At 39.6% G+C, this 22984-nt stretch overlaps 1 protein-coding gene across 2 annotated transcripts in view; it reads left to right on the top strand.

Annotated features, from left to right (window-relative positions):
- Positions 1-22984, top strand: part of STAM2 (signal transducing adaptor molecule 2) — a 57391-nt gene that overhangs the window by 1496 nt on the left and 32911 nt on the right. Inside the window, exons 2-3 of one of the 2 annotated variants that reach the window (XM_054479304.2) lie at positions 10399-10509; positions 22352-22436. In XM_054479304.2, coding sequence (XP_054335279.1) covers positions 10399-10509; positions 22352-22436 — 196 coding nt within the window. The remainder of the gene's footprint in view (positions 1-10398; positions 10510-22351; positions 22437-22984) is intronic. The other variant, XM_054479306.2, reaches the window with a different exon arrangement.

Genomic DNA, 22984 nt, shown 5'->3' with positions numbered 1-22984 from the left:
GGGGTTGGGGCGGGGGTACTCAGAAGAATACTGCACATCTCAGCAGTAATTCCCTTGTTTCATAGTTAACATTTGGTTATTAGGAGACGGTAGAAAGTGCCCTATTCTGGTACGTTGTGTAATCCCCTAAGCCATTTTAAAAAATATGTTTGAGTCAAATAATATATGTAAATAGTTCAAATATGTATGTTCCTTACTTCATTAATCTTTTTTTTTTGGTGGATGAATACAGGTGACTGGCATAAATCTGGGAAACATCACTGTAAGGATCACTGTTTCCTTTTGGAACACCTCATTGCAGTATTTCTTCTTTTGTTTGAATCATACAACCTTTGTGCAACCTGTACTTTTAAAAAATTGCTATTATGAACACTTTGATTCTGTTCTAATGAAATAAAACAGAAGGCGCAAAATAGAATTAGACAAATGATTTTAAAACTTAAAAACCGTGAACTATTTTCTTCAATATAAATCTTTCTTGGAAGTTCATTATTTTCTGATGGAAAAATTCTCTGGTACAAGTAGGCACAGTTGCTCTGCCTGTTCTGTTCTAAACCTTTCCCTGCCTGGCTCCTGGGGCCCCAGCATGGTTTAGTGGATCACAGTTTAGTCCCACAGTTGTAAAGGAGGCACTACTGTTGAGATTAAAAAAAAAAAAAACAACTGTGTCTAGATTATCTTATGGCCAGTGCCATAAGCCAGAGCTTCAAGTAGTTACGTATTAGCTTAAGCATGACTGAATTCAGTACCCCAAAGACATTTTAAGGGTGAAAGAATGAATTTGAGGCCCTCCTGTAACTTCTAGACAAGACAATGGAATTAGAAAAAGTAGAATGAAATACTAAGGAGCTCAAATTGGACTTGCACGTATATCATAGAAGAAAAATTATATATTACGTGTTTCATATCTTAAAACTTTTCTTTTCAAATCGTTAATACGAAGCAAGGGCCAGGCGCAACAGCTCACGCCTGTAATCCCAGCACTTTGGGACACCGAGGCGGGCGGATCACCTGAGGTCGGGAGTTTGAGACCAGCCTGACCAACATGGTGAAACCCCGTTTCTACCAAAATACAAAAAATTACCCAGGCATGGTGGCGTGTGCCTGTAGTCCCTGCTACTCGAGAGGCTGAGACAGGAGAATCGCTTGAACCCAGGAGGCAGAGATTGCAGTGAGCCGACATTCTCGCCACTGCACTCCAGCCTGGCGACAGAGCAAGACTCCGTCTCGGGAAAAAAAAAAAAAGTGTGTATATATACACACACACACACACACACACACACACACACACACAAAGCAAGTCATTATTTGACTTGAGATGTCTACAGGAATGTTACTTTACATTGTCATTGTCTTTTTCACTTGTTCTCCTTGATTCGGTCAGATTTTTATTACCTTTTTTTTTTTTTTTGGTCTTTGTTCACTCTTCATTCAGCAGACATACATTGAATAATTACTGTGTGTCAAGTATTGTGTTAATCTATGGACACAAAATGAATACATAGACTGTGAGTTCCTGCCTTCAAGGAACTCTCAATCTAATGGAGGAAACATACAGACATAAGAATTGTAATTTAGTAGGATAACTATAGTGCTAGGAATATACAAGAAGCTTTACATCCTCTTTTATTTAAAACAGTCATAGTCCCTGAAGAAAAGACAAGGACCTTCAGATAGGAGCTTTCTCTGTAAAGGTGTTGACACTATCCTCTCCTTCCCACCTTTTCTTTTTTCTTTTTCTTTTTCTCTCTCTTTTTTTTTTTGTGACGAATCTGTCTCTTAGGCTGGAATGCAGTGGCCTGATCTTGGCTCACTGCAACCCCGCCTCCCGGGTTCAAGCGATTCTCCTGCCTCAGCCTCCCGAGTAGCTGGAACTACAGGTGCGCACCACCACACCTGTCTAATTTTTTGTATTTTTAATAGAGATGGGGGTTTCACCATGTTGGCCAGGCTGGTCTTGAACTCCTGCCCTCAAGTGATCTGCCCGCCTCGGCCTCCCAAAGTGTTGAGATTACAGGCGTGAGCCACTGTGCCCAGCCTCCTTCCCCCCTTCTCTGATAGCACTTTTCCCCACAGGAAGTAACCACCTTTTGCTAATGTATGATATGGTCATTTTATGATTAAAGGCCTTTAAAGATTAATCTCTTTTGGTAGGTGAAGAGTCTTGCTGGAGGGTGAGCAGTCTTTCTGACAGTCATATGAGGAAGGAATCCTTTTCTCAGGAGCTGAGAAAAGGATGGGTCAAGGTGTCTTAGGAAGGCACTCATGAATTGATGATGATATGTGACTTGTCAAATGGAAGCAGGCCAAAGGCTAGGAAGTAGGGAACTCTGGCAAATTCCTATCTTTTCTTGGCATCAGAACCTACAAGCCCTGAAGGATATACTAGATTTGGTAGTATTAGAGCTCTTTAAACATTTTATCTAGATTCATTTTTTTGTTTTGTTTAATAAGATTTCTTTGATGTGTTCTGAGGGGAAAAAAGAAAATATCCTTATGTCCCACCTCTTCTCCCCAACTGGGCCTCAAGTGTTAGAGGGGTACAGGGATCTTGAGGTGGAGCCTGGTTGGAGTAGCCATTCTCGTAGAATTCCAAGGGGAAAGTGAAACATGGGGGATGGGGGCCACAGTGGTTAGTGTTAAAAGAGAAGATATCATTTCCTTATTCATTGATTTCCAATTCATGACTTGTCTGTTCTAAGCCTTAACTCCGGTTCTTGTTTGCATATCTTTTTTCCCTTTACTCAAGCCAGGCAATCTTTCTTGCCAGTTTTCTGCCTCTGTGCTATTTACCATTCATTGCTAAATGTTTGCTCTTTTCAACTTTGGTATTTCCTTTAAAGATACACTTGTGTCCCACAAAGCCAAGCTCAAATTCTACCTCTACAAAACTCTGTGGATGCAGCGATTTGAATTGTTAGCTTTTAAGAGAATACATTTCCAAGCGACATTTTAATGTGTGTATTGCTGTGTTTTTGACTTTTGCTATGTTAGAAGAAGTTGACCAAGAAGTAGCTTGGGACTTTCTCCAGTGAAATGCAGTCATGCAGTCCTTTTCTCCAGTGAAATTTTATAAGAAATCCCAATATAAAAATAGATACTGATAGCATAAGAATAATACAAATTCGTAACATACACACAAATTTATGACATTTACTTAACTAGGCCACTCTTTGTACAATAAGTTAAAATCTTTGTAAAAAAGTAAAATTAAAAAAAAAAGTTTTTTGGTTTTGAATAAGAATAGTAGACTTAACAGCCAATTTTTTTTCTAATATATTTTGTAGCTTTTTAAACTATGAAATATTTTCAGCATAAAATACAAAATATGAACTCCCATTCCTGCCAGGCAATTATGTCAAGTGCTAATATTTTGATATACTTGATTCTTTTTTTTTAAGAAAGGAACATTCAAGATACAGTGAAATACTTTAGTATTTTTAGCAGCTACCTGATCTCATTCTTCCTCCTTTCTCAGAGTTAAACACTCTACAAGTAGATAGAAATTCTCTTTAATAGTATATATACTACACTTACAAATATACTATCTATTTTTTGGATGTTTTTAAACTTCTTAAAAATAGTGTCTTTTTGTCATTCTGCAACTTTTGTCGTTCAGCATTTCTTTTTTTTTTTTTTGAGATGGAGTCTTGCTCTGTCACCCAGGCTGGAGTGCAGTGGTGTGATCTCAGCTCACTGCAACCTCTGCTTCCCAGGTTCAAGCAATTCTTGTGCCTCAGCCTCCTGAGTAGCTGGGGTTACAGGTGCCCCACCATGTAGCCACCATGCCCGGCTAGTTTTGCATTTTTTAGCAGAGATGGGATTTCGCCATGTTGGCCAGGCCAGTCTCGAACTCCTGACCTCAGGTGATCTGCCTGCCTTGGCCTTCCAAAGTGCTGGGATTACAGGCATGAGCCACAATGCCTGGCCCATTCAGCATCTCTTCATGAGAGTTATTCATGTTGATGTTTGTAGCTCTAGGTTATAAATTTTAATGGCTGTGTGATACCATATTACTATATGAATATGCATTATCTGTTGTCCTATTGACGAACATGACTTTGTTTTCAGTTTCTTGGACCTACAGACAGCTCTGTATTGAAAGTTTTTATCTATGTTTTCTTGTGTTTATGGGTGCAAGATTCTTTTTTTTTTTTTTTTTGAGACGGAGTCTTGCCCTGTCACCCAGGCTGGAGTGCAATGGAGTGATCTCGGCTCACTGCAACCTCCATCTCCCAGGTTCAAATGATTTTCCTGCCTCAGCCTCTCAGGTAGCTGGGATTACAGACACCTGCTACCATGCCCAGGTAATTTTTTTTTTTTTTTGTATTTTTAGTAGAGAAGGGGTTTCACATGTTGGTCAGGCTGGTCTCGAACTCCTGACCTCATGATCTGCCCGCCTTGGCCTCCAAAAGTGCGGGGATTACAGATATGAGCCACTGTGCCCAGTGGAGTGCAAAATTCTTAAAGGTTGTCATCTTGAAGGGGAATTCTTCAATAGAAGTGTAGCTCTTGGCCTGGTGTGGTGGCTCATGCCTATAATCCCAGCACTTTGGGAGGCAGAGGTGGGCAGATCTCCTGAGGTCAGGAGTTTGAGACCAGCCTGGCCAACATGATGAAACCTGTCTCTACTGAAAATACAAAAATGAGCAGAGTGTGGTGGTGAATGCCTGTCATCTCAGCTACTCGGGAGACTGAGGTAGAAGAATCACTTGAACCTGGGAGGCGGAGATTGTGCCACTGCACTCCAGCCGGGGCAACAGAGTGAGACTCCGTCTCAAAAAAAAAAAAAAAAAAAAAAGTGTAGCAAAGTTGCCCTTCCAAGTGTTTGTTGATTTCCCTCCTGTCAGCAGTGAAATTCCTGTTGTTCCACATCCTCACTAATGCTGAGCATTGTCAGATTTTCTAATTTATGCCTATCTGATGAATATGAAGTAAGACATTGTTTTCATTTCAATTTCTACTTCATTGCCAGTGAAAATGAGCATTTTTTCATATGTTTCTTCATCATTCTGTTTTCTTTTTCTATAAATTGCCTGCTCATTACTTTTATTATTCTGTTGGGTTACTTTTCAAAAATTGATGGCAGGGTGCAGTGGTTCACACCTGTAATCCAAACACTTGGTGACTGCTTGATCTCAGGAGTTCGAGATCAGTCAGGGCAACATGATGAAACCCCATCTCTACAAAAATACAAAAATTAGCTGAGCATGGTGGCGCGCACCTGTAGTCCGAGCTACTTGGGAGATTGAGGTGGGAGGATGTCTTGAGCTAGGGAGGTTGAGGCTACAGTGAGCCATGATTGCACCACTGCACTCCAGCCTGGGTGACAGAGCCAGATCCTGTCTCCCAAACAAAACAAAACCAAAAACCAACACCAAAAAATAAAACAAAATTGATTTTTAGAGTTCCAGATACATTTCTTACTAATCTTTAGTTGGGTATGTATGTTACAAATCTGTATTCTGGTTCTTTTTGTTTCTGGTGTCTTTTATTGTAAAGAAAATGTGGATTTTCACTTAGTGATATTTGTCATTCTCCCTTACTTTTATTTTTCTTAAGAAAGGCTTCAGGGCTGAGTGTGGTGGCTCACACCTGTCGTAAAGAAACCCTTCTCCACCCTGAGGTTATACAGATATTTTCGTATTTTCTTCTGCAAGTTTTACTAAACTTTTGATTTTCACATTTAGGTCTTTGATCCACCAGAAATTAATTTTTGTATAAGGTCTGCGGAGGAATTGAATTGGATAACCAGTTGACAGTAGACAATAATCAATTGTCTAATCACTGTGTATTGAATTGTCTGTTCTTTCCCCCGTTTTATAATTGTCTTAGCTATTTTGGGCATTTCAAATGGATTATATGACAGATTGGTTAAAATCATTATACAAGGGAATTTCTTGTAGGTTTTTAGGATGTAAGAGAAAAGACATTATAATTTTATTTTTGTTTCACATCAGCTGATATTGATACTTTAAAATATATTTTTATTCCTTAATAACATTTAATGATAAGCTTATGTATAATTTGTAAGTAAGTCAAGAAGAGAATGATTTTCTGCCATTTAATATACAACATAATACTATAGCAGTATAGTTAGGTGGATGTGTCTCTAGCATGGCTTTTGTTTAAATAAAGAACCTCAGAGGTGTTGCGTGTAATAGGCCTTGTGACTGGGCGCAGTGGCTCATGCCTATAATCCCAGCACTTTGGGAGGCTGAGGTGGGCGGATCACAAGGTCAGGAGTTCGAGACCAGCCTGACCAACGTGGTGAAACCCCACCTCTACTAAAAATACAAAAATTAGCCAGACGTGGTGGTGCATGCTTGTAATCCCAGCTACTCGGGAGGCTGAGGCAGGAGAATCACTTGAACCCGGGAGGCGGAGGTTGCAGTGAGCCAAGATCGCGCCACTGCATTCCAGCCTGGACAACAGAGCGAGACTCCATCTCAAAAGAAAAAAAAAATAGGCCTTGTATATAAGTATGTAGGGTAGGATATCAAACTCTGGTTACTTGGCAAGTGATGATTCTAACCATCTATTACCCAGGTATCAAAATGAAATTTAAGGATATATCATTTCTTTATCTCTTGTTATTTTTTTCCTCGTTGGTTGTCTTTTGTCCTTTAATCTGACCACTTTTCTTCTCCCCCCTCCTTGATTTTTCATTTTGTCTAAGTTAAAAAGTTTTTATTTTATTTTATTTTTTTTTCTTTTCTGAGACACAGCCTCACTCAGTTGCCCAGGCTGAAGTGCAGTGGTACAATCTCAGCTCACTGCAGCCTCTGTCTCCTGGGTTCGTGCAATTCTCTTACCTCAGCCTCCTGAGTAGCTGGGATTACAGGCGCCCACCACCATGCCTGGCTAATTTTTTTTTCTTTTTGTATTTTTTCTAGAAATGAGGTTTTACCGTGTTGTCCAGGCTGATCTTGGACTCCTGACCTCAAGTGATTCACCTGCCTCGGCCTCCCAAAGTGCTGGGATTATAGGAGTGAGCCACCATGCCCGGCCTAAGTTACAAAGTTTTTAAAACTGTTTTTGCTTACAGTCTTTTTCCTGTTATAAAAATATCAGTTAATTGGCAATATTTGTCCAACACCATGGGTGAGAAGGATATTAGTTCCTGAGGCATTTTGGTATTGTTGAAACATTCTTTTCCCTCATCCTTTGTTTTTTAGGATTAAGTTTCACATTGACTTATTGGCATCTGCTGTCTTTTTTGGTGTAATAAGTGTTGCTCCCAGCTTTTAGACTTCCTTTAGTATTATTTTCTTAATGGGTCTGTGGCTGCTATGCTTAAAGGACAAGCACCTCTCTGTCCCTATAGCACCTTGTGGAACATTTACAGTTCTTCACCATGGAGACTTGTTATGGTGATCTCTGTTCCATTCAGGGAGGCCTTTCTTTAGTTTCCTCCAGTTAAGGAATGTTGAAAATGAAGTGTCTTGTGAAGTAGTTCCAGTTCTTACTGACTTTTAATGCAAGCTCAGAACTGTGTTTAATCTCATATTTAAAAAAAGCATGAAGGGAAATGATGAAGGATTTAAAAATTTTTATTATGTACAGTCTCCCTCATATTTAGTATAATTTTTAAATGATAGCATTTGGATGAAAAATCTGTTATTCAGTGAAATTGTTATTGTATCTGAAAACTCGCAAACTATTTTCTTGGTCGGTAAACATACCCTTAGTAAGCACTTGCTTATTTTCATTTGCAATATGGAATTGTAGTGACTCAGAATTTTACTTCTCATTTGTACTAAAATTTTTTTTTATTCTTATCTGGAGCAGCAGCTTTTACTTTCATTTGTCATGGGATGAATTATCTTAACCTTCTCTTCTAAAAAAAGATCTGCTTAAAGAAATCTAGCATGTGCAGTGTTTTGGTTTGTCCCCAGCAGTACTAAGTCCTTGAGGTGGAGGGCTGAAGGGGAAGAACTTTTTTTTTTTCAAACATTAATACCTTATTAGGTTCTGTTAAGTTACCTGATAATGAATAAACCTTTATATTTAATGTAGAGATTGAACCTAAGAAGGTCATTGTGGCAGATATCTGGGAATGGCCATTGTCCCCTGAAAATTATTGACATTCTGAAGTGGCCACCTGCTTATAGGTGTTAAGAATAGGCTGTGTGTATGTGTATGTAGGGTAGGATATCAAACTCTGGTTACTTGACAACTATCAGTTCTAACCATCTATCACCCAGATATCAAAATAAAACTTAAGGATATATCATTTCTTTATCTCTTGTTATTTTTTTTCTCCTTGGTTGTTTTTTGTCTCTGAATCTGACCACTTCTCTTCTTCCCCTGCCTTGATTTTTCATTTTGTCATATTATTCCAGTTTTATGTCAGAAATTTGTCAGTACATGATGATGTAGTCTTAAAATTTTTAGCCATTCTAGTGGGTATCTCATTGTGGGCTTTGTCATTGTTGTTGTTTTTGAGACAGAGTCTTGCTCTGTCCACCAGGCTGGAATGCAGTGGCGTGATCTGGGCTCACTGCACCCTCCACCTCCCGGGTTCAATCTGGGACTACAGATGTGCACCACCATGCCTGGCTAGTTTTTGTATTTTCAGTAGAGACAGGGTTTCGCTGTGTTGGCCAGGCTGGTCTCCAACTCCTGGCCTTATGTGATCCGCCCACCTTGACCTCCTGAAGTGCTGGAGTTACAGGCGTGAGCCACTGTGCCCGGCCTTCATTGTACTTTTAATATGCATTTACTTGATAACTCTTGATGTTGGGTACCTTTAAATATATTTATTTGCTAAATGAATATTCTCTTTTTCAAAGTACCACTTGTTTAAATATTTTGTCCATTTTTCTTTTCACTTAATTTTCACAACTCCTCTTTTGAGCACGGCAGCTATTTTAATCTCCATTTGACAAATGAGAACATGGATTTGGGTTTGAGTCAGAATGGAGGTGAACTACTCCAAAGCTTATAAGCTAGTAAGAAAGCTTCAGAGATGGATGTAGGCAAGGCAGGTCCCCGTTGTTTAATTGGTGATGTGTATCCCCCACCAAGCCTGACAGTACTCCACAGGTGCATACAGAGTGTGCATAATGGTTTTCTCAGTCTGCAGAGGTAATGTAATCATCTGCCTGGCCTGTTTGCTTTTGATTCTCTATCTGTAACTTTTTGGCATGTTAGTGGCTACCTTGGAGACTTTTTTTTTTTTTTTTTTGAGACAGAGTCTCGTTCTGTGGCCCAGGCTGGAGTGCAGTGGCACTATCTCGGCTCACTGCAGCCTCTGCCTCCCGGGTTCAAGCGATTGTCCTGCCACAGCCTCCTGAGGAGTTGGGACTACAGGCGCATGCCACCGTGCCCAGATAATTTTTTGTATTTTTTTTTTTTAACAGAGATGGGGTTTCGCTGTGTTAGCCAGGCTCGTCTTGATCTCCTGACCTCGTGATCTGCCCGCCTTGGCCTCCCAAAGTGCTGGGATTACAGGCATGAGCCACCACGCCCGGCCAACTCATTTTTCCTTTATCCCAGCCACTAGAAAATGTCTGGCACATTATGCTTCCTAATAGGCCTATTACAATGGAAATTATAACATGTATGCTTCTGCCCTATCTCCTGAGTAAGAGTGTGTGTAAATAAGTGTGCTCATTTTGTGGAGTTAGGGGGACATGGTTCTCACCTAACAGGATTACAGAAGGTATTTTGGAAATATCAGCCAAGAAGAAAGTGAACTTGTAGGAAAATAAAGGCTGGCCCCAGGACTTTTGCCTTTTTAATAGATGGTTTAAAATATTAAAAGACAGTAAAAGGTAATTTTTATGTGTTTTTCCCCTTCTTTTCATCCTGGCTCCCCAAAAATGTTGGTGGCGACATGAGAAATAAATAGAATGGCAATTACTGATCTGTATTCCATCAGAGAAAGCAGCTCTTAAATATATTGTATTATTATATGGTTTAGTAAGGAGTTAATCAGTTGGGCATAGTGGCTCACGCTTTTAATCCTAGCAATTTGGGAGGCCAAAGTGGGCAGATCACCTGAGGTCAGGAATTTGAGACCAGCTTGACCAACATGGAAAAACCCCTTCCCTACTAAAAATACAAAATTAGCCCGGTGTGGTGGCGCATGCCTGTAATCCCGGCTACTCAAGAGGCTGAGGCAGGAGAGTCGCTTGAACTCGGGAGGCAGAGGTTTGCAATGAGCCAAGATCATGCCATTGCACTCCAGCCTGGGCAACAAGAGTGAAACTGCATCTCAAAAAAAAAAAGACAAAAAACAAACAAAAAAAGTTAATCATGGCATTCTGCCTGATTCTTTGCTCATAAACGAGAGTTGAATTTGCATGTTTCCTATTCAGTGTGTTTAAGATACGTATTATCAGGGAACCCACCCCCAATATTTCAACATAGGTTCTTTCTATTTTCCCTAAGTGTCGGCCGATCTGAGAAATCGAAAGAGTACAAAGAGAAGAATTTTACAGGTGGGCTGCCAGGTCATTACGGGCTGTAGGTCCGTAATGCCCCACCTGAGCCGCAAAATCGGCAAGTTTTTATTAAGGCTTTCAAAAGGGGAGGGGGTGTACGAACAGGGAGTAGGTCACAAAGATCACGTGCTTCTGAGGCCAGTAAAGATCACAAGGCAAAGGGCAGAATTAGAATTACTGATGAGGGTCTATGTTCAGCTGTGCATATATTGTCTTGATAAACATCTTAACAGAAAACAGGGTTCAAGAGCAGAGAACCGGTCTGACCAAAATTTACCAGGCTGGAATTTCCCAATCCTAGTAAGCCTGAGGGTACTGCAGGAGACCAGGGCGTATTTCAGTCCTTATCTCAACCACATAAGACAGACACTCCCAGAGCGGCTGTTTATAGACCTCCCCCCAGGAATGCAATTCTTTTCCTAGGGTCTTAATATTTAATATTCCTTGCTAGAAGAAGAATTTAGCAATATCTCTTCTACTTGCACGTCTGTTTATAGACTCTCTAAAAAATATGGCTCTTTTTGCCCAACCCCGCAGGCAGTCAGACCTTATGGTTATCTTCCCTTGTTCCCTAAAATTGCTGTTATTCTGTTCTTTTTTAAGGTGCACCGATTTCATATTGTTCAAACACACATGTTTTACAATCAGATTTCGTATTATTCAAACACACATGTTTTATAATCAATTTGTACAGTTAACGCAATCATCACAAGGTCCTGAGTTGACATACATTCTCAGCTTACGAAGATAAGAGGATTAAGAGATTAAAGACAGGCATAAGAAATTATAAGAGTATTATTTGGGAACTGATAAATGTCCATGAAATCTTCACAATTTATGTTCAGAGATTGCAGTAAAGACAGGCGTAAGAAATGATAAAAGTATTAATTTTGGGAACTGATAAATGTCCATGAAATCTTCACAATTTATGTTCCTCTGCCACGGCTCCAGCCAGTCCCTCCATTCGTTCTGGGTCACTGACTTCCTGCAACAATGTATATACATAGGGAAACAGAAAAACTATGTTAATTTGGCAATTTTGAACAAAAATTGCTCTCAAGAGGCAGTTTAATATAGTGATTTGAACCTGGAGCACACACCCTGAGCCAGATGGCACAAATTGAAATCTCTATTTTATTGCTTACTAGCTGTATAACCTTGTGCTAGTTATTTAATAATTTTCTGGACAGGCACAGTGGCTCATGCCTGTAATCCCAGCACTTTGGGAGGCCGAGGCGGGCAGATCACCTGAGGTCAGGAGGAGTTTGAAACCAGTGTGACCAATATGGCGAAACCTTGTCTCTACTAAAAATACAAAAATTACCCAGGCATGGTGGCAGCACCTATATCCCAGCTACTTGGGAGGCTGAGGCAGGAGAATCGCTTGAACCTGGGAGACATAGGTTGCAGTGAGCCGAGATTGCACCACTATACTCCAACCTGGGTGACAGAGTGAGACTGTATCTCGAATTATAATAATAAGAATAATTTTCTGTATCTTGGCTTCCACATTTATATATTTTTTATTTTTATTTATTTATTTCACATGCAAGGTTGTAAAATAACCCAGCCCAGGCTGGAGTACAGTGGCACAATCATAGCTCACTGTAACCTCAAACTCCTGGGCTCATGCACTCTCCCGCGTCAGCCTTCTGAGTAGCTAGAACTACAGGTGCGCATCACCGTAGCAGACTTTTTCAATTTTTTTTTTTTTTTTTAGAGGTGAGGGATCTCACTATGTTGCCCAGGCTGGTCTTGAACTCCTGGACTCTCAAGTGATGCTCCTGCCTTGGCCTCCCAAAGTGCTGGGATTACAGCTGTGAGCCACCAGGCCCAGTCCCCACTTATGGGGATCCTTCATTTGATTGAGGAGCAAGTGATTTAGCATATGTAAAATGCTCAGGAGTTATTGCTTAATTGCTATTATTGTTTTTAATTAAATTGCTATCTGTCATTCAGTACTCAGAGCTGTAAGTAGGTTTTCATTTTAGAAGGCATGCAGAATGGGCTGGGCACGGTGGTTCACACCTGTAATCCCAGCACTTTGGGAGGCCAAGATGGATCACCTGAGATCAGGAGTTCTACACCAGCCTGGCCAACATGGTGAAACCCTATCTCTACTAAGAATACAGAATTAGCCGGGTGTGGTGGCCCATGCCTGTAATCCCAGCAACTCCAGAGGCTGAGGCAGGAGAATCGTTTGAACCCAGGAGGCAGAGGTTGCAGTGAGCCGAGATCATGCCATTTCACTCCAGCCTGGGCAGCTAAGAGCAAAACTCCATCTCAAAAAAAAAAAAAAGAAAAAAAAATGGTATGCAGAATGTATTTTTAAGAACTATGTGTATTGCTGCTTTCCCCAGAGTAAAGATTTGCATCAATAAACATTAACCCAAACAGAGCATTAAATGGGGTGGAAAATTAAATGAGAAAATTTATGTTAAACCTAAGTTTAACTATAAAATGCTAAATAGAGTCATCGTCATTTAAGGGAGAGAAGGAGTAGAATTATTTACAGTCTATCAGGTTGAGGTATTGGGCATTTAAATATTTTAATCTAAATTTCACTACACAAGAATTATGTAGTCTAGAAACCTAGTAAGTATATATAATGATTTTAATAGTCTAAACATATACAATTTATTCATAGACTAGAAAAAAAGTGGCTTTTCTACATTTTTGAAGAATTTAGTTTTTTAATGAATTAGTCCAAAGAAAGAATGTTTCTATCTTTAGTAAAAGCTATCATTGTGGTTTCCTGCAATGTATGAAAATTAATTCTACTCATTTACTTGTTTTTCATTTTCTAGTTTTTTTCTTTTTCCTTTTTCTTTTCTTTTTTTGTTTTAGAGACAAGTGTTTCACCCTGTCACCCAGGGTGTGGGTGGAGTGTAGTGGCTTGATCATAGCTTACTGCAGCTTTAAACTCCTGGGCAGAGGGACTCCTCCCACCCCAGCCTCTCAAGTAGTGGGGACTACAGGTGTGCACCACCATGCCCAGCTTCTTGTTTCTGCTTTAAAAAAAAAATTATATATATGTGTGTTTATATATATATGTGTGTGTATATATATATGTATTTTTTTTTTTGGCTAGCTTTTCTTGGTTCTTATACTGCAATTTTAAGGTATAGAAACAATTGAGGTTTTTTTTTTCCTCCTATTAATAGATAAAAGGCAATTTTTTTTCCTAAGATTGCTATGGTCAGAATGTGTCCCCCAAAATGTACGTGTTGGAGACAGTCCCCAATGCAACAGTGTTGGGGGATGGGGCCTTTTGGGAAGTGTTTAGGTCATGAGAGTACCTCCTTCATGAATGGATTAATGCTGCAATAAAAAGGGCTTACAGGGGTGGGTTCACTCTCCCTTGTCCTTCTACCTTCTGCCATGTGAGGACACAGTAAGAAGGCCCTGACCAGATGCCAGTGCTTTGATCTTTGACTTTCCAGCCTCCAGAACTGTGAGAAATAAATTTCTGTTCTTTACGAACTACCCAGCTTCAGGTGTTCTGTTAAATAGCAGTGTAAAACAGACTAAGACAAAGTTCTAAATTGCTTTAGTCATATCCAAAGGTATTAATATGTAATATCTTAATCATAATACATTTTTATGTTGCCTTCTGTTATACTGTAAATTATCCACATGTCCTGATTGTTAAGTTTCCATGTGATCGGGTATTACAATTATTATTTTTTTGAGATGGAGTCTCACTCTGTCGCCCAGGTTGGAGTGTAGTGATGTAATCTTGGCTCACTGCAACCTCCGCTTCCTAGGTTCAAGTGATTCTCCTGCCTCAGCCTCCTGAGTAGCTGGGACTACAGGCCCCCACCACCACACCCAGCTAATTTTTTGTATTTTTAGTAGAAACGGGGCTTCACCATGTTGGCCAAGATGGTTTCGGATCTCTTGACCTTGTGATCCACCCCCCTTGGCTTCCCAAAGTGCTGGGATTACAGGTATAAGCCACCATGCCCAGCCCATTTAATGACTTTTTTAATTGAGATATTGTACTTTTCAGTTCAGACATTCCATTTTTATAGTTTTCATTTCTCTGCTGAGCATTCACCAGTCTTTGCATTCTTGAAAATATATATAATAATGTCTCTAAAGTTCTTTCTTGCTAAATCTAACATTTGGGTTATGCTAACATCTATTTTTATTGACTAATCTTGATTTGGGGACACTTGTTTGCTTATTTAGTAATTTTTTATACTATGGTGGACATTGTGATTATTCTTTGTAGGGAGGCTAAATTACATTGTCTTCCTCTAAATGGTATTGAGTTTTGTTTTGTCAGGTTGTAATATTATTGGGGGGATCTTTTACGTTTTGACAGGTTTGGTTTTATTCTTTGTGAGGGAGGCCTATTTTGGTTTTGAACTAAATTCTAGAGGGCTTTTCCTCTTAAGGTGTGCCCTTTTTGGATTTTCAACTAAATGCATGAAGTGTTCTCTTGCTTTGTTTGGGCAGTGTTAATGAGCCTGCTTGGGCTGCCATAACAATACCATAGGCTAGGTAGCTTATGCAACAGAAATTTATTTTCTCACAGTTCTGGGGCCTGCAAGTCCAAGATCAAAGTGCCAGCAGAGGTGCTGTCTGGTGAGAGCTTGCCCCTTGGGTTATATACAGCCCCCTTATTGCTGTGGCCTCGTATGGCTTTTCCTTGCTGTGTGTATACAAAGAGAGTGCTAGCTCTCTGGTGTATCTTCTTAAAAGGACACTAATCCTATTGGATCAGGGTCCCATCCTTTTGGCCTCATTTAACAATAATTACTTCCTTAGAGGCCCCATCTGCAAATACAGCCACACTGGGGATTACGGCTTCAATATAAGAATTTTGGGAGGAACACAAACATTCCATGCATAATAGGGAGGATGACTCCCAGTGCTGCTTGACCTTTCAGCCCCATAGCAGGTAATCTCTGCTAGACCCCATAGAGACTCATCTCAAGTGTGTTTGTGTAGCCCAGCCTTTGGCCAAGGGCCTCTGGTTAATCACTGTGCTTAGAAACCTGGTCTCCATCTCTCGTTCTTCTTGGGCCAGTCGTTCTCTACTTGGGCTAGACCTCCTTGTGCTGGACAGGAAAGTATTCCAAGGCAGAAAGCTGAGGCCATCGTGAGGCTCACTACATATTTCCCTTCCCTCAAAGATCTGGGACCTGCTCTGCCTGCTATTCATTCCCTGAAAACAGTTGCCTCATTGATTTTGGCCTGTTTTATAATTGTTTTTGGTAGGATCGCAAGTCTGGTACCAGATATTCTATGATGTTTGGAAGCAGAAGGCTAGTCATGAATTTTTATTTGCAAACATAATAGGAGGAGCTTTAAAGCTTTCTTGCAGGCATTCTTATTTTATGTAGTTAAGTTTTTTATTACTGATAGAGCCTATTTTATTAAAAGTTTTATGGGTAGAGCTAGATTCTTTTTAAAGCTGTACTTTGAACATAATGACTGTAAGGGGGGGAGCCTTTTTGTTCCTTGTAGGTAGGTATTGATGGAATTATTCTTTATCATATTGTTAGAATCTTTCTAAGCTATTTCACATTGTATTTGAGGCTCTTTTTATACAGTAATCAAAGCCTGGTGATGAAATGTTATGACTTACACCCACCAAATGCTGGCGATTTAGCATTTAGGCCCCAGGAGGGGTCTTTTAACTTTCTACCTCTCTATGCGTTTGACACAGAATAACGTGATATAGGGCCCCAACATTGGGCAAAGTGACATGAATATTTAAAATTTTCCAGGGGTTTAAAATATTCCTAAGTGCATAATTTAAATGTTATTTAGCTCCCTTGAAAAACGAAGTCCTTTTTGGCAGGCCATTATGAAGTCTTCAGATTTTATACTTTTTAAAAAGAGTAATTGTGAGTCCTATATTTGTAGAGACTAAACTATGCTTGATAGAGTATTCAAATCAGGAATTTCCCATTTTCTATGGAAATTAAATAAACAATAGTCTAATTAGGTATTTTAAAAATTGTTGGATGGCTTTAGAAGGCATCAGATAGGCTTCATATTTAATGTTATTACATGACCAGAATTGGAAAAATATCATGAAAAGTTGAGTTCTAGCTGGACTAGGTAGGTTATTAGATGGTCTAAAATCAGATTCACCTGATTATGTGTGTGTCTTTGTACTCATACATATCCATACTCATAAAATTCGGTAATTGATGATACTGGCTTCTCAGATCAGTGAAGAAAGGATAGATTCTTAAATAGTAGAACTGACAAAAAATTCGTAAAAATATTTTTCTGTTCCAGCCTCACACCATGTGTGAGGTTCCAGATATACTAAATGAAGTTCTAAATACACAAGATTTACATGTGAAAGGGGAATAATATACAGAAAAGAATGTGGGTGGATATTTAATCTTCAGGTAATTCAAACAGTATGCTAAATGACACTATAAAAAGAAAAATGGTAGATTCTGTTATAGCAAAGACTGCATCATAAACAAATAGGAAAGATTAGCATGAAGCTGTAATATATATGATTTGCTTTTCAGACTCAGTATATAAAGTTAGTTACCTATCTAAGAAGCTTTTGAAGCATTGCCTTCCCCACTTACCCTGACTCCTTGTTGAGACTCCCAAAGGTAGAGTTACTTCTCTTCAGTAAACAAGAGGAGAACTAGAACTTCATAAGCTCACTAGTGCTGTTACGTTTTGTTGCCATGTGGTGTTGCTATTGAAGTTTGATCCTATGTAGCCTGTTGAATATTTGTCTGCTCAGCAGTGAAGCTTTGGTTGGTCCAGAACTTTGCACACATCAGCCAAACCATGTCCACAGATGGGCATCAGAGTTAAAGCCCTTTTAGTTCATGTACTCAAAAGCTCTGCTGTTGTTTCCCACCTTACACATTGTACCAGGCTGACGGGATGTGGGGGAGCAACCAACATCATTCATTCACTCATGAAACAAATATTTATGGAGCACCTACTTCGTGCCCTACATACTGTTTATGTACTAAGAATAATAATAGTAAACAAAACAAAAATTTGTGCCATGATGGTTACATTCATTCTGGGGGTGGAATGTGGTGAAAGGTTGTAGCAAAGACAGATGCTAAACGAAAAAATGCTATGAAACATCTTTAGAAAGGACTATGCACAAAATCCTGCCTTCCTAATTATTTTATATTTAGTCTATGTGAGTCACCAATATGACAGATACCAATAAGTATAACAAAGAAGACAGATTGAGTACCTAATGGATTTACAACCAGTTTGCTGATAACTTCTCTCTAGCTTGTTTTGGGACTTTGTGGCCACTGTGCATATAATGGTACATTATGCAGGTACTAAAAATACTGGTATAGACGTGTATTTCTGAATGTGGACAGATGTTTATGAGTAGAAATGCATGTTAAGAACTGATACATTTAGTAAGATCACAATGTTAGTGGGGAATATTTTTTCTCTACCCCTGTGGTTTCCTTTGTGAGAAGGGAGTTCCATTAGTGTCACCCTGAGCCTGCCCTTTGTTTTGTTTTGTTTTGTAGAGACAGGGGCTCACTCTGTTGTCCACATTGGAGTGCAGTGGTGCGATCTCGTCTCACTGCAACCTCGACCTCCCAGGCTCAAGCCATCCTCCTACCTCAGCCTCCCGAGTAGCTGGGACTACAGGCGCGTGCCATCACGCCCAGCTAACTTTTTTGTATTTTTTGTAGAGACAGGGTTTTACCATGTTGCCCAGGCTGGTCTTGAACTCCTGACTCAATTGATCTGCCTGCCTTGGCCTCTCAAGTGCTGGGCTGATAGGTGTGTGCCACCTCACCTGGTTTGCCCTTGCTTTTTTATTCACTTCGTTTCTGGTGTGATGACACCTGACTGGTAAGTTTGAGAGTAACTGGCCTTACATATGCTCTTCTGTGTAGGACTAGCTAGTCTTTCCACCACCACTGAGTGATTTTTCATTTCCTTCTCCATGGAATAAGTTATGCAGAGCCTTACCCCTGCAGGGAGAGGCCTTCCCCTCTCTAGTGCTAAGGCATGCCCACTTCTGGGGTTCACTATTAACAATTCATGTGGCTAGTATATCTAAAGCTTCTGTTAATAACAAAAGTGTTATTTTATTCTGTTTTGTTTCTCGTCTTGTTCATAGCTTAACCAAGGAAGGAGTTGTCTGTTTTGGGGTGCTGCCTTTGTACACCTTATACTATTTTATTTAATTTTGCATTAACTTTTATTATTTTTGCGTGTGTGTGTGTGTGTGTGTGTGTGTAATGTCTGGCAGGATATGCATCATAGTTTTAAAAGGGATTGGAAAAAGGATTCATAGAATTAGGAGGTTTTTCCTTGTCTGTACTTCTGAATTCATGGAATTTATTAGATATGTAATTCAGAAATAGTTAAGCCTTTTAAGCCTCTAAAACAGTATAGTCTGCTCTGACTTTCCAAAGCAATAGTCTTTTTGGCACAAGGGAAGAAGGTGAAAACCTGAGTAGGTATGTTTTGCCTGCATAGCATTTGGTGCCTGGATCTAGAACTTTCAGTAGGCAAAAATGTATTACTTTTCTAAAACCCCTGGTTTGTCATTTCATCACATGTCAAAACAATTGCTTTCCATCCAAAAGTAGTAGGCAATTTGCATGGCTTTTTAAAGCGAGTTCCAGTATTTAACTGAGGTTAACTGCATTGGTGTGTTTCTCTTTACTCACGAAGTATGGTTGTTTGCTAAGCCTGTTCATTTTTTGACTTCTTTTGATTACTCCTTGCTATTAAAAAAAAAAAAGAAATTACTCTGGATTCCTGCCATCTTTCCTGATGATCACTGTGATATTACCTGTCGTGTGTATATATATATACATATATATAATGTATATATATATGTTTTGCTAGATTATTCTGTATTTGAAATTATAAGGTATATATAATAAAGAGGAAAAGACATAAAATGATACAATGTTTCTAAAGTGGTACTTTTTATATCTCCACCTCTCCATACTAGCAGAAAAAATTGTATTCCTTGATATTGAAATTTTTGTAAAAGTTAATAAAGTAAAAATGCTCTATAACTCAATTATTGTATTCTGATCATGCTTTTTAACAGTTTACCTTTAATTAATTTATTTTATTTCTCACAATGCAGGTTAATTACTTGTCAGTTTTTACTTTGATCATGTAATATTTCAGACCACAAAAAAGATATTGAAAATATTTTCTAGATACATACTGTACAACTTAATAAACCTTTATAAATACAATGAAGCCCCTGTCTTCTTTTGAACCCCCCTCAAGTTTGATGTTTATCATTCTCCTGCATGCTAATATTTTTACTACCTGTGTATGTATTCCTAAAGAATATAGTGTATTTTTTTATTGTTGTGAAACTTCAGGTGAAACATTCACATATTGCTGGTGGGAATGTACCATAGTATAGTTCCTTTGGGAAACTGTCCATTCCTAAAAAAATTAAACTTAGAGTTACCATATGAACAGCATTTCTACTCCTAGATATATACCAAAGGAAAATAAAGACATAATGTCCACACAGAGACTTGTACATGAATGTTTTCGCATCAGTGCATTATTTATATTAGCCAAAAAGTTTTTTTTTTTTTTTTTTTTTGAGACAGAGTCTCACTCTATCACCCAGGCTAGAGTGCAGTGGCGCGATCTTGGCTTACTGCAAGCTCCGCCTCCTGGGTTTGTGCCATTCTCCTGCCTCAGCCTTCCGAGTAGCTGGGACTACAGGCGCCTGCCACCATGCCCGGCTAATTTTTTGTATTTTTAGTAGTGACGGGGTTTCACCATGTTAGCCAGGATGGTCTCGATCTCCTAATCTCGTGATCTGCCCACCTCGGCCTCCCAAAGTGCTGGATTACAGGTGTGAGCCACCGCTCCTGGCCCAAAAACATTTTTAAAAATCCAAATGTTGACTGGGCATGATGGCTCAAACTTGTAATCTCAGCACTTTGGGAGGCCAAGGCAGGCAGATCGTTTGAGCTCAGCAGTTTGAGACCAACCTGGGCAACATGGCAAAACCCCGTCTCCACAAAAAATACAAAACTTAGTTGGGCGTGATGGTGCACACCTGTAGTCCTAGCTACTCGGGAAGCCGAAGTGGGAGGATCACGTGAGCCCCGGGAGATCAAGGCTGCAGTGAGTCATGATCACACCACCGCACACCAGCCTGGGCAACAGAGTGAGACCCTGTCTCAATAAGCCAACCAACCAGCCAACCCAGATGTTCATGAACTGGTGAATGAATAAATGTGGTATATCTATACAATGGAATATTATTTAGCCATAAGAAGAAATGAAGTACTTATACATGCTACAACGTGGATGACCCTTGCAAACATTATGCCAAGTAACAGAAGCCAGTCAGAAAAGAACATATATTGTGTGGTTCTATTTATATGAAAAATCCGGAATAGGTAAATCTTTGGAGACAGAAAGTAGACAAGTGGTTGCCTAGGGCTGGGAATATGTGGGGAGAATGAACAGTGACTGCCAATGGGTATGGATTTCTTTTGGAAGTGATTACATGTTCTCAAATTAGATACTGGTGTTAGTTGTACAACTCTATGAATATAGTCAAAACATTGAATTGTACATTTTAAATGTGTAAATTGTATTGTTACATGAATTATAGCAATAAAGCTGTCTTAAAAAACTCATGTAGCTGGGTGCGGTGGCTCATGCCTGTAATCAGTCCCAGCACTTTGGGAGGCCGAGGTGGGCGGATCACAAGGTCAGGAGTTTGAGACCAGCCTGACCAATATGGTGAAACCCCATCTCTACTAAAAATACAAAAATTAGCCGAGTGTGGTGGCAGGCGCCTGTAGTCCCGGCTACTCAGGCGGCTGAGGCAGGAGAATCGCTTGAACCTGGGAGGCAGAGGTTGCAGTGAGCTGAGATCGTGCCACTGCACTCCAGCCAGCCTGGGCAACAGAGCAAGACTCTGTTGAAAAAAAAAAGAAAGAAAGAAAAAAAAAAACCTCATGTAAATATTATAAATTCTTCTGCTGTTAGCTTTTTTGACTCAGCGTTATAAGCCCAAGCAAGTCATATTTTGAGATTCATAAATTTTTGTTCATTTAATTTTGTATTCCTCATTTCATATTTCATTGTATGAATTTACTATATTAATCAATTTTCCTTTTTGCTATTGAAAACAGTGCTTCAGGCTGGGTGCAGTGGCCTGTGATCCCAACATTTGGGAGCCAAGAAGGAGGATTCTTTGAGCTCAGGAGTTCAAGACCAGCCTGGGCAACATAGTGAGACCCCTTCTCTATTAAAAAAATTTACAAAACCAATGCTTTATTGGACAGTTTAGTGCATATTTACTTGTATGATATACTTTCTAATTTTTTTAAGAGATAGAGTCTCACCCTGTCATCCAGGCTGGAGTGCAGTAGCATGATAATAGCTCACTGCAGCCTTAAAGTCATAGGCTCAAGCAGTCCTCCCATTTCAGCCTCCCAAGTAGCTAAGATTACAGGCATTTGCCACCATGCCTGGCTAATTTTTAAAATTTATTTTTCGTAGAGACAGGGTCTGTCTATATTGCCCAGGCTGGTCTCGAACTCCTGGCCTCAAACGATCCTCCTGCCTTGGCCTCCCATGCCTGGGATTACAGGCATGAGCCACCATGCCCAGCCCTGATGATACATTTTTAAAACTTTCTTCCAAATTAGAATTTGATGGGATTATTGATACTTAGTAATTTGTTTATTTAGAAGACATTTTATTGCTTTACCTCAAGATATTTAGTTCATTTAATTATACAATTTAAAATTGAAGTTAGTAGAAGTACTTTTGTCTTCTGAAGGTCATCTGTAGTATCTTCGGCAATAGAAAAGGTAGGATTTCTTAACTGTTGGGCCTTTACTGGTATTTTAGTGTTATATGAGATGTGTCCTCATTGTTGTGTATGCCAATATATTTTATAGAAAAAGCCACGAATGAGTACAACACTACAGAAGATTGGAGTCTTATTATGGACATATGTGACAAAGTTGGAAGTACTCCTAATGGGTAAGATGTCCAGTCATGCTCAGTGAATGTCTAGGAACTTGATAACCAGTGTCTCTTTTTGTGATGTAACTTTGAGAGGAAAATGAGACTTTATCACAGTTGACCCTTGAACAACACAGATTTAAACTGTGAGGGTCCACTTATACATAGGTTTTCTTTCACCTCTGCCACCTCTAAGACAGCAAGACCAACCCCTCTTCCTCCGACTCATGATTTCCTTAACAACATTTTTTTTTTCTCTAGCTTACCTTATTGTAAGAATACAGTATATTATGTATATACACAATATATGTCCATCTACTGTTTATGGTATTGGTGAGGCTTCTGGTCAAGAGTAGGCTGTTAGTTGGCTGTGCGCAGTGGCTCACGCCTGTAATCCCAGCACTTTGAGAGGCCGAGGCGAGCAGATCACTTGAGGTCAGGAGTTCAAAACCAGCCTGGCCAACATGGTGAAACCCCGTCTCTACTAAAAATACAAAACTTAGCTGGACATAATGGTGTGCGCCTGTAATCCCAGCTACTTGAGAGGCTGAGACAGGAAAATCGCT

This window comes from Pongo pygmaeus, chromosome 11 (assembly GCF_028885625.2).
Source record: "Pongo pygmaeus isolate AG05252 chromosome 11, NHGRI_mPonPyg2-v2.0_pri, whole genome shotgun sequence".
In the NCBI taxonomy this organism is placed as follows: Eukaryota; Metazoa; Chordata; class Mammalia; order Primates; family Hominidae; genus Pongo; species Pongo pygmaeus.
This window is presented reverse-complemented; position numbering and strand designations above follow the sequence as displayed.